A 12315-nucleotide genomic window follows, 5' to 3' on the forward strand; every position below is an offset into this window, starting at 1 on the left:
GTATTCATGGATACTATTCGCACATCTCTAATTTTTTGAAATTGATGGGGTTAAACTGGTTAATAATCAACAGATTTAGGCGTTACTTGGTGGAACGATGAGATATTCATGGTTAAATAAAAACACAGTACTATTCCACAACCTTATATTTACCCCACCTCCCCAAGCTTTTATACTTTTTGTTTTGAACCTCCTATCCAACCAACAATGCCCAACCAACAATGCTCAATGCTCCTCCTCATTTAGTTCCCCCCCCTCCTCCTTCCCTCACACTATTGTTGGATAAATAAGGCTGGATGTTGTATGCTTTTCTCAGTTAGTCTTGATCAGTCTTGATAATGACGTTGTAAACGTTGAAACTAGTAGACTGCAAAAATATAAGGTTGTGGAATAGTACTGTGTTTTTATTTAACCATGGTTAATAATGATAAATTTTTATGCTTACTGAAAAAAATAAATGTTTTTATTTTAATATTATAGAGTTGAACAAATTTGTTGAAGAGCCAATACGTTGGTCCACACGATTATATTAGTTAAACAATTTGTTGCAGTCTTCATATGAGTGAACATATCTTTAACTCAGATATTTGTTAATTGGTTGTATGATGCAGATTATTGTGAACAGTATGAGCTACACAGAAGATACAAAAATGATTTAAGAGTGGAAAGTTCTAGGATGTCGTATGATATCAATTCCTGTTGATGGAATCAAGGCCTTTGAATTCTTAAGTGCTTTTTAATTATTTTCCGTTTTCGTAATTAATAGATGTCATTATCCATTATCTCTTCATTCCTTATCATATTTTGTTGGAATATCCTACCATAGAGAGCAAATGTTAGAAGTCCACGAGTATCAGAGTTGTATTCGAGGGTGATAGCCTCATCTTTTTCCATCAAATTACCTGAAGATATTTTAAGTGGCTCTAGACTGGTAGTCAGGGTACTTGGTAATACCATTCTTGGCGATGAAAAGTTTCCTGATATACCAAGTGATCGAAAACTGACATTATCCAATGTTTCAGGTAAATCGGGGAAGTAGACACATTTGCTGACATCATCACCTTTGCAGTATATTAATCCACAAACTTGAACATGAGCTGGATAGGTTCTGGCATATTTTATGATGCTGTCAGTAATGACAAAACGATACTTTGGAGCCTGGCTACCATTGCTGCTTAGCTGGACATCCGCTTTAAAATTACAGCAAAGATTATTTTGGCACATATTCAACTCATTCAAGCCATTTTTTAGCACTTCACTGCTCTTGTAGTTCGAAAGGTCATCATGAAGTACAAACATATGGCCACTAGTGGCTTGATTTCCAGTTTGCAGGTCAAGTGATAGTTCTGGTTCAGACAAAGAATCTCCTCTCAGCCGATTGCTAGAGACCACTGGGACATCAGCCAATAATAAAGTTGTTCCTGCTGTTGAAGGCATCAATAGATTTAGCCTCCCACTTCCGCCAGCATATATTCCACTTCCACCATTTCCACCCATGGGATTATTGAATCCTGAAGCCAGGAGATTGACACCCAATCCTAGGGACCAGCTCTGTTGAGTCTGGGTGGCTGTGAAAAAAATTTAATTGTTAGCCTTTCTATTAGAAAAGTATGGCAAAAATCAATGCCTTATTTAATTTGCTATCAGTTAATTTTGATATATTTGCATGTTATTTGTTGATGTCAAATTTTTGGTTTTTGCTGGAAGTATCGTCATTAACTTCATGGGCTATTAACCGATCCAACCAATGTATTCCTCTAGAAAGGCAATGAAAATCTTTTCTGGCTCCTCAATTCATTTCAGAAATTCTATTAAGAAACTTACTAATCTACTATAATGCTTGATTTCCAAATTTGGCACAAAAATAAAGAAATTTGATAAAAACAATTTATTTAAAGAAATACCTATTTGTAATCTGTCAACTATGTATTGAGATATGTTTCGAAAGGAGACAAAGCAACTTGAATTATGTACCTGGATAATGCCACTATCAACGAATGAGAATTTATGTAGTCCTGGTTTTTGTTTTCATACTTACATGCCCTTCATCATTTGATCATTGACAATCCTAAAATTGGTTTGACCACCTCTCCCCTTAGGGCTGTTATAAACTAATCTTTTCACTCAACTGAAAATTTTCTCATTACATTACCTGTGAGGAATGGAAGTTCTGATATCCATGCAGTTGAATAAATCATGTTGTTAACATTCATACGCTTTACTAAAGTGTAGCCAGGATCTTCAAAAAGTATATCAAAGCAAATAAACATTCCAAAAGTTACTCCAAAATCTGTGTCAAATGTTGAATACATAGAATGCTTTGGAGTATTTACTGATGGCTCTTTGAACAAATTGTATTTATGGTACCTGAAAAATGATAGTTATACATTGGGATCATTTCCAATAAATAATGTGAGGATATCTGGCATTATTGTTGCTTATCCTAGTCCTTTTCCCATAAATATAGTTTGTAAGTAACTTACTTTGATACAACACCTCCATTTCTATCAAAAGCTACATTTGTATTGTAAATGAAGAAACCATCCTCAGGACATGCATGGTCTGTTATACTGCAAGGTGCAATTTCCAGTAAATTGACCACCACGTAGATTTGATTTTCACGAGCTGAACAACTTAATCTTCTTATTGCCTGAATGATCAATGTGTGGTGAATTATTCACATACATATTTAATTCTCAAAGCTTGCATGCAGAAATTTAACTATGAACAGCTTTAGCATACTCCTTTATTTTTAAACTTATAATAAATGAATTTGGCACATTCATTCCAAGTTACTTATGGCTAGGAATATGAATAAAAAAAGAAAATAATTTTAATAATAATCTGATATCTTTGCTCGCTTATATACCTTGATTAGTAAAATATTTTAATAATTTTGGCAGGAAAACATTTTCTAATCTTAATGCGGGGTGTTTACCATTGATGAATTTGGAAGAAGGCATGGAACCTGTGCAGCACTGCTTGGTGTTCCCGGTGCTGGTGGTGTTGGGACACTTTGGGCAAATTGAATTGCCAAGTTGCGGCTGGATGAGGCAGCTAGTTGTGTGAGTCCATATTCAGGGAAGACCACAATATCAGCTCCCTTCAAAATGAGAATATTATCAGTATTATCGGGGCCGGCTTAAGGGCTGGGCTACCCAAGCAACTGCCTGGGGTGACGTAGCTAGGGGGGCGACCAAATGCCTGGACCCCCATTTAATTGGGGGGTATTCCATACCAAACCCCCTGGAAGGAGGGAAACAGCAGTTTGCCCGGGTAAGTATCGTGCCTTGAGCCGGCCATGAGTATCAATAATGTAAAAAAACCTTGATTGATTACAAGTTGTGATCAGAAAATATAAGGACATAGGAATAGATTATTGTTATTGCAACAGTATGTTGAGGTGTTGAAATGTCCTCCTAAGGTTAAAATTTCAAAAGTACCTGTGCAAAATTAAAGAAATGATTTGGATGCTTGGCATCATCAGAAAATTTTCCTTAGTGAATCCAAATAGTATATGAATATCACAACCTCATAATACAGTCTTAGCAGTTTTGTACCCAAACCACCAAAAATATCTGATATCCTACTTGCCTACCCATGTATAGAAATAATTTGTTCCTAATTACTGATAAATTATTGAAATGCATATAAATGTAAATCAAAATTTTATTAATCATTTCTTTGGACTTCTAACATCTAATACCAGTGTGGTGAAACGTGTTATGCGAGTCTTAAATAAATCTGTTGAAATCATGTATTAATTTACACATTCAGAGCGGAGCACATCAATTGACGTGATCTGCCGGTCGGACAGGAGCCTTTCTCCGCCTCCGTATGCGACTAATATCCACTTCCGAGTCTTCTGATCATGTGCATGGCCTTCAGCAAGCTTCCCTCTTTTGACCATGTGTGCCATTTGTAAATAGCAGTGTTTGAATGGAAGTTATGGCATGAAAACCTCTCTCTATATTTCTTTTTTATTTTATCGACCGATTCTGACAACGTTCATGAAAATCGGGCCTGCATTGAGTGTGTTAAGTAAAGTTATTCAATCATGAATATCCAATATTTCCACCATGTTACACCTGAAGCAATCAATTTCCAAAAAGTTTTTTTAATTTAATTGGTAATTTCTTCTGCACTACTGGGTAGTCATGATACTAATATTTTCAGCTTTTGAAAAAAATGTGAATTTGGGACTCGGATATAAGTAGACAACTTCCCTGCAGAGAGCAACTTTAATCCGGAAAAAGTTATTTTTTGGCCTACCCTAATGGTTACCATCGAATATTATTTCCCATTGAATGGACCAAGAGTTTTACATCATGTGTGTGCACCACCTCCACGAACTCTGCATCTAAAGTGTTGACCCTCATCTCAGGGCCAGCCGATGTGAAGAGAACTTGAGCAGGGTCCAGTACTCAAGGTGGGATTGAGGTTCCTATGGATAGATTACATCCTTACCAATGTTTAAACCTTGGCCCTGAGTGCCGGTGGACACACTATCATGCTCACATAGGCTCTAATGCCTTCAGAGGTAGTTGCTATCACTAGCTTTCCATTAAACGCACTCTTTAAATTTTTATAAGTCAGTTTTTATCCATCGTTTTCCTAAATGCTCATTTCTATGTGTTGGGAGTGGGTTTGTGAGAAAGGAAGGTAACTGATAGGTTTTTTAGGTAGTGAAAAATATTTTGAGTGAAACAGAGAATTTAATGAGAGAATGTTATAAGGTGGGGTTTGATTGATATTACTCACCTTTCTTTTTGCCTCTTCTATCAGTGTCTCATATTCAGCCACATTAAGATTCAGTATATGACTTGCGTTATCATGTCTGTCACCTAGGGGGTGATATTCTACCACTGCTGCTCTGTATGTTTTCTGAGGATTAAGTGGCATTGATTAGTTAGTATGTTGTAAATAGTATGTTTGCACTTAAATTTGTTCTAGATACAAATTGAGAGGAATGAACTTAATTGTTCAAAAATGCATGCATTTTCTCTTTTTTGTTGAAAGAATGTAATGCTTCTCTTGTTTAGTTCTCTGGACATACTATCAACTGGTGGGGTTTTTTAAGTTTAGCTAAATATCTGACTTTGTTAAATTTAGGGTCTAGCATTCACCCATCATCAGTCCTAGCAGTATTTTCCATTTATGCTTAGTTTCCTCCCATCTGATTTTTACGATGTGTATTACTTAACTCTTTCTATTTTACTTTCTCATACCTACTGCCAGCAGTGGCTTTAGCATGTGTCAGGTGGGGGTGGAGGGCATTGACTATAAAATGGGCATTCATTGTTGTAAAATCCACTTCCATTGAATTGGTTTTATTTTATGGAATTGATATGGACAATATAAAATTTACAAATTAACAGAGTGGTTTTCCATATGCATATGAATTTATACAATTTATTTTAATTTTCTAAAATAAAGTTTAACTTTGGACTTTTATTCTAAAATTTGTTTATCTTCTTTGGGTGGACCAGAGGATGGACTTAAAAAAGTTTGGACTGGCCCACCCATGGTGCCACCATAACATAGTGCATTCCTTACGTCTATTGCGTTTTTGAACTGCCCTTCCATCTGCTCTGCACCGACTTTACATTCACAATGCGTTGCCTGTATCCAACATTGAAAGTAGGTACTTCTGTTAGCACCTCATAAAAGATAAAGTTAATAATCCTAGAAATTCCGTCTCTCTCTCAGTATTGTTACTGTTAGGAACCTATTCTGAGAGGATCTGCTAATATAAAGCCGTATCAAGAAATTTTATTAGTCTCTTATGGAGACAGTATGTGCATTCTTGGGGGAGAAACAGGGACAGTCTGGCCAGGTCGACTAGTTGGAGATTGCTGAGGGCCTCAAGCTTAGAGGGCCCCCACAACACTCACGTCTATAATGATGCGTATATAAAAGGTGTAATAAAGAAGGATTCATATTACTAGAACAGAAGTTTTTTTTAAGAAATTATAAAATTCGATGTTTTCATTAGTTGCTTCATTGACCACGTACAATCAGTGTAAAAAAGATTATAAATAAATTTAAAAAATAAGGGTGTCAGAAGATAAATGAGAAGCTGATGCTTTATGAAAGGGTATTTCGAAAAGGTTATTTAAGTGGTCACAAAATCACTAGGTAAATAATGGAACCATAATACATAAATATACTTTATATGCTGTGAAATTTTCACTTTCCATTTTATTTTTTCTCACGAAATTGCGAATTTTTTCAAATCTTTTTTTCTAGTTTTTAGGCGTCTGAATATCGTCGAAATCCATTTGCAGGCATGCAATTTCTAAAAATTTTCCGGGGGAGGACCCCCGAATTCTCCGATAGGGCAATTATCTTGGGAAAGATTCCCATAAGAAACTTTCCATCCCCTGCGACCAACAATCGGTGCCCTAAATGATCGTAAAATTATTTTAAATTACGGACAAATCTCTGAGGCAGAAAAATGGGTGTTATTCGCCGAAGACTGAGGAACGATATGCGAAATTCATTGCAGTGGAATTTAGTCAGGATACGAATAAGAAAATATTGGTTTCATTAAGAACACTCACTCGATGTGCTGCGCAGAGCGGAATTAATAGAACGAAAAGTATTCCATGTAACAGCCCCATGAAGACGGAGTAGGACCCGTTGAAATTCTTTCCTCTGTCACTCCTCGGTGAGAAATCGAAAACACTCTCATGTGACGGTTCACCAATGTGTACGATGCCCTCTGATGACTTTTGCCAGATAAGGATAAGGTCTTTCTTTCACGTCTTTCATATTCAAGCGAATTATGCGCTCGAACGGTAGACGTAAGAACTAACTGCCCTCTTTGAAAGGATGACCAATAGAAAATTCTACACCTTGTGTAATCGCCGACAAGGTAGATACCGCGAACAGCTAGTATCTACAGCAAGTCGCTAGTGATTGTTTTTTTTTTCTTCAGTAGAAAAATATGAAAACCTGTCTCGGCAACCGATTAATATACTTCGGTTCGTTTTTAATTAAACAATTCAACATTTTAATGGAAAATTATTCTGAATGTGATAACTTTAATGTTATTTTTTAATAAGTTTCAATTAGATATTAGCAAATAAATGTTATCGTTACGACTTATCCTACAAGATCGACATATTTTCCCATTGTAGACCAACGAAAATAATTGGAAATGATGGTGCCGATGGGGTAGCGAGTATGAAATACGACAGCAGAGAGTTCAATGTCCGGCATTAATTCATAACTGATGAACCATCATGTACGTTTCATGAAAAAAAATTTCCAAGTCTATCTTATATGATCATTGTACCTTAGGAGTAATTAGTAAGTAAGGAGTAATGTTTATAAATTCTGTTACTACTATGAGTAGTGTGTCAAGAACTTTACAAAGTTCATTGCCTCATCAAGCCGTTCATTGGAGCTAGGTCGTACCCAGGATCAAAACTAGGGGGGCAAGCCATGGTTGTTCAAGTTATAGGTTAGATTTAAGTATGGAAAAAGTGAATGAAACCAACATTTTAAGGAAACTGTAACAGGTCTTTATTAGTTTATAAAATATTAGCTTAAAAAATATTATTTTCTTTAAAGAAATTTGCGATTTTTGCTTCTTGGGGGAGGGGTGGCAGCTACCCCCTCCTGCCCCTCGCTGGGTATGCATTGGAGCGTAAAGTTAAAACCGTTCGGTTAGAATTGATTGTAGGTAGGTAACCAAAGGCGGATCCAGGATTTTTATTCTGAGGGGTGGGGGGTGGGGCACTAGGGTCTGACAGGCATTCTCTTTGTATTAATATGAACGTTATTGGTATGACATTAAATGATTGAGGCTCCGCAATACACAAAACAAAACTAATGCAATGATAACGGTATTAAAAATCTTGTCTATTTTTTGAGCGTCTGGGCACGTGCCCCCCTTAAATCCGCCTACGTTAGTTACTATATAAAATAGGATTCATGGTAGATGTAAAAAAAATATAACGTCAAGTACCTATGTACTATTAACGTTTTGTAATTTGGAGATCAGAACGTAAGAAAAAAATGAAATATTTGGATGGCGTAGTTTATCTCAAGCCTGAAGTCCTAAAAGTTAAAAATAATAAAGCTAAATCAATTACGATCTTGGTACATTCACTGCAAGAGTTCTCTCGCGTACCTACTAATTTTTCAAGGTCATTTTCACATTTTCAGAACTTAAATGTTGAAATCTCAGGCGAAAAATAGCCAATTTTTTTACTGGTGCAAGTGGGTTAAAAGAAATTTCTCAAAACTATTTCTACTTAGCGAGTCTTTTCAAAATCCATGAGACTTTTTTAATAAAATTAATTGAAAGAAATCTCATCAACATCGGTGACAATATTGTCATGCCTGGTTTGACGGAGTTTTCTACTGTGATACTTTGATATTTTCGTGGCGTTATAATATTTACGTATTCCTCCATCTTAATCACCTTTCGTATTTGTCAAATACGAAGTCCTCTTTTACCCTTCACCCGTCGCTTTTCCATTGACGATCGTCTTGAACATAATATCTAATTGTATAATCTAAAACTTTACTATCTCACGGAATGACCGCCACGAAGGCGCGTGACAAATAGCTGTACAGGTGAGTCGAAACCCACCCTAATCAGCTAATTTACGTAAGGAAATTTAATTAAATGGTTAGGTATGTGTACCGTTGACTGTGTTCAATGTTGTTTGTGTGAAAAAGGGAACTTAAAATGATTGGTTGAAAAATAATTTACAATTTATCCATCAGTAAACATCATTAAATATTACATTTGTTATTTTATTTTAATTATCTTATTATTATTTTTTATGGAAATCACTAATGCGAAGTTCGTATTTTTTCAAATTATATCTTTTTCTTTTCAAGTTTTCGTTAATAAGTAGGAAAACTTGGTGAGATAATAAAAAATCAACATCGAGATTTGAGACAAGAATAATACTAAATAATAGTCTATTAGTAGAAGAAGGTTAAGACGTACGAAGGACACATAGGCACATAAATAATTAAGGCAGTGTAAAATTGGAAAGCAAATGTCTGGAAAAGTGTATGGAATTTGCCCTTCAGTCTGGACTTAAATTAGTATGAATTAGAAGAAGTTGAGACAGAAGATAAATTTTTTCTCAACAATAGAGTTAAGGTATGTACTTTTTGACGCATTTAAATAATTCGTTCCTTGTGCATAAAATTCACAGGAGTTCCCCGTAGGTCACTCGGTCCATCGATTTGATCATCATTCCTTTTTTGTGTCAGATTTGGAATTCTCAATCCTTGACTTCTCTGCTGCTGTCATTGACCATGCCTCATGGATGCGAACGGAAGTTCTGATGAACTCTTTCTTAAATTCTACACTTGCGTTCTTGCTGTGAGTAGATTTTTATATTTGGTGAATACTCTCTTCATTTCATTTGTTGCATGTTTTCCCCTCTTTTTTTTGCTATCTTTCTTTCTTCAGTATTTAGTCTGTTCAAATCCCATTCCCTCCGAAGGAATAAAGTTAATGCGCACAGGAGTGCAATTCTTAGTAAATAATGTCAATGGTGGGTGCGCTTACTTTGTGGAATGACACGATGCGTTTAAATCAGTAGCGGATACAAAAAAACAACTCGAGGGGCGCGCAAAAGATATCTTGAGATACCTTTACCTTTATCGTAAAAGAAAATAACCAAGTAACATGCAGAGTTTAAGAAAATTTTAGTTAAATTTATTACACACGTATACAGGACCATTGTAACGTTTTTTTACACCTTAAAACACAAACGTCACTGACACAAAATTAAATCACTTTTAAAAGCTTCCACGGCAAAACTCTCGGCAGCGAAGACACCCGCACGCCACAACTTTTACAACCATACTCCCCGTCGCTGTCCACAACAATCTCAGTCCCCCATCACTTGCCTCATTGTTCCTCCATTCACTTATTGTCACATCAACACCCAACTCAAAATTAATTGTTACACCATCTTATGATGTAAAAAAAGTTATAACTCTGGTTCTGCAATGTTTGGCAATATGGGCGGGCCCGCAAGGGGTATGCGCGCCCCCTAAGCCCACATCTGCATCCGCCACTGATTTAGATGCAGTTATAGAGTAGTTGTTTAATTTTCTGTCCTGTTTTATTAAAATCTTCACCGGTTATACATGCTTATTAAATACACACTAATTACAATCGTTAGTGTAAGTAGCCGTATGACAAATTCACTACATCAACAATTAATGTATGCATTGATCCAGAGATGGTAGAGTGTTTGAAAGCGAGGATGAATTTTTTTATACACCGAAATGTTTTAAGTTTGTCTTACTGCTTACATGCACGGCAATGGTGTTATAATGCCGCAACGCGCCAGAGCGCCGTTCGGGAACTGGTTAAAAAAGTCATAGTAGTCTACGCTTATATCAAAATCTAATGGTGCCTAAAATTTTCTAATATATTCATTCGTATCCATTTTTTTCGATTTGTTTATTCTATATTTGCTGAAATAATTGAAACACGCTGAGGGATATTTCGCGTGTAAAAAAAGTTCTGGAAAGTGCGTTCCGGCACCTCTAATCTACCATGACACCACTGATGCCCGTTAGTTGTTTCTTTCACGAAATTCGCGATCAAGACCTCCCATAGTAATGGTATATAACTCGGTGAATTGGCGTTAGTCCAACTCCTCTTCATGTGCACCTTGAGCCACATTCATTCGAATGCAGGTGGCGGTTGTGTACATCGTCATTATGATTGCAGACTTGCCTCTGGTGAGAGCTGACACCTGCCGCGACGCGACCCCCATACAAGTTGGATGTTAAACGCCAGTATAGCGTCGCATCGAGGCTTGACGCGGGCTCCAGTTTGAAGTTTTTTTAAATTCCAGTAATCCTGAGGTTAGTCTTCTTTTTAGTGAAATGACACAGCAGGTGTGTCTGTTTTCGCAATTTGAGGAGTCGTGGTTGCACTTTTGTCAATTACTCAATTTTCGTTAGCGATGTAGATAAAGTCCATTTCGTACTTATTTCAACTCTGGTGTGAATTCCTGCAACTCGTGGTAAGATATTTTTGTCAATCTATTCGGGCCAGTAAATTATGTGAGTTTTTACGAAAGATTTTATTTGCGACATTATCAATATATAATGCATGTCGTTTCAGTTGAATAAGTTGAATCTTTCAAGGCTAGGAACTGTTGAATTAAACATATCTTATAGCGTTTGGTTTTTTTATATAAAAAGTAGCTTTTCTTATGTCTTGTTTTTTTTCATATCTTTGTGTTTTTTGAAATTTATCGACCTTTATTGCCAATTTAAAATACAGCGTACCTAATTTCTGTGATCCGGCCTTAGGTAATCCGACTCGTCCAGTAATCCGGCGTGCAAGGCTGGCGACCTCCCTTTACATAATTTCATCAGTTTTTAGCATAAGATTTTTCAATGCATAGTACCTTTTTGTTTTATCACCATGCATATATGTAACTTGACTCGCACACGAAGAAGTAGGGAGAGTTAGAGTCACTAATCGTTACAAAATTATTACATAAAGAGTTTTTTTGTGCACTGTGTTTGTTTACTCTGCGATTCTAATAATCCGGAAATTCTACGGCTGCATTTGTGTCGGATTACCGGGATCAAACTGCATTTAGTTTTTAAAAAGCATTCAATTCTTCCTAACTGTTATATCTTTCGAATTTCAGCATTGGGTGCATTGGGTGGGTAAATAAATCCGAGAAAATATTCGAAAGTACTGCTTCGGCAATTGGATAAAGTGCGCAAAGGATTTGAATAGGATATGAATATTACCTTAAAACACCCTATAATCTTGTAGTTATATTTTTTTTAAGAGATCATCATTCTTTTATGTTTCAAACTCTTTTGTCTTTCATTTGTATGTACCACTTTGGAGTGTTTTCACTCGTAGAACATTAGCGGAATTTCAAGTTTATATCAATAGAGTCTATACCAATTTTTTCCGTGGAATTTAATTCAGCTAATGTCAAAAAGCCTCAATGGAATGATTTTTCCAATTTTTCTGTCTGTCTGTATGTATAATTTAAAATTTGCACTGGCAAATTCCGTGACACGTGGACAACAGATCAGTAGTGTCAGATTTTTATTCCGCTCGGGGCGAGGAATCCGTGGTTACAATCTAAATATGGCATTTTTTTCGATTTTTAAGTGCCGTGGACAAGCTTGCAGATGAAACTCGAGAGGACACCTCTTCCACGTATATAAGTACCTACTTCTTTCGTTTTAACCATTCAAGCTGGATAATCCTTTGTTGATTTTGTTTGTCTTGCTGATTTTGGCGTCTCAATTTATTCGGGTCATCGTCCCTGTCAGTGGCGTAAC

The 12315-nt window shown here is 36.2% G+C and overlaps 1 protein-coding gene across 1 annotated transcript; it reads right to left on the reverse strand.

Moving 5' to 3' along the window:
* Positions 1-441: 441 nt before the first annotated feature.
* LOC124153838 (vanin-like protein 3) lies at positions 442-6726 on the reverse strand. Its single transcript, XM_046527217.1, has 6 exons — positions 6564-6726; positions 4762-4884; positions 2939-3103; positions 2484-2650; positions 2153-2367; positions 442-1568 (listed from the first exon to the last, which is right to left on the reverse strand). The coding sequence occupies exons 1-6, from the start codon at positions 6621-6623 to the stop codon at positions 760-762; spliced, it is 1539 nt and encodes a 512-aa protein (XP_046383173.1). The 5' UTR covers positions 6624-6726; the 3' UTR covers positions 442-759.
* Between the last annotated feature and the right edge of the window lie 5589 nt (positions 6727-12315).

Source organism: Ischnura elegans, chromosome 2, assembly GCF_921293095.1.
Source record: "Ischnura elegans chromosome 2, ioIscEleg1.1, whole genome shotgun sequence".
NCBI classification, from domain to species: domain Eukaryota; kingdom Metazoa; phylum Arthropoda; class Insecta; order Odonata; family Coenagrionidae; genus Ischnura; species Ischnura elegans.

Excerpts from the sequence above, each read along its gene's own strand:
- LOC124153838 (XM_046527217.1), bottom strand. The coding sequence starts at position 6,623 with ATGGGGCTGTTACATGGAATACTTTTCGTTCTATTAATTCCGCTCTGC. Across the intron at positions 4,885-6,563 it reads CGCTCTGCGCAGCACATCGA|AAAACATACAGAGCAGCAGT; the intron begins GTGAGTGTTCTT and ends CTTAATCCTCAG. Across the intron at positions 3,104-4,761 it reads TAGAAGAGGCAAAAAGAAAG|GGAGCTGATATTGTGGTCTT; the intron begins GTGAGTAATATC and ends CTCATTTTGAAG.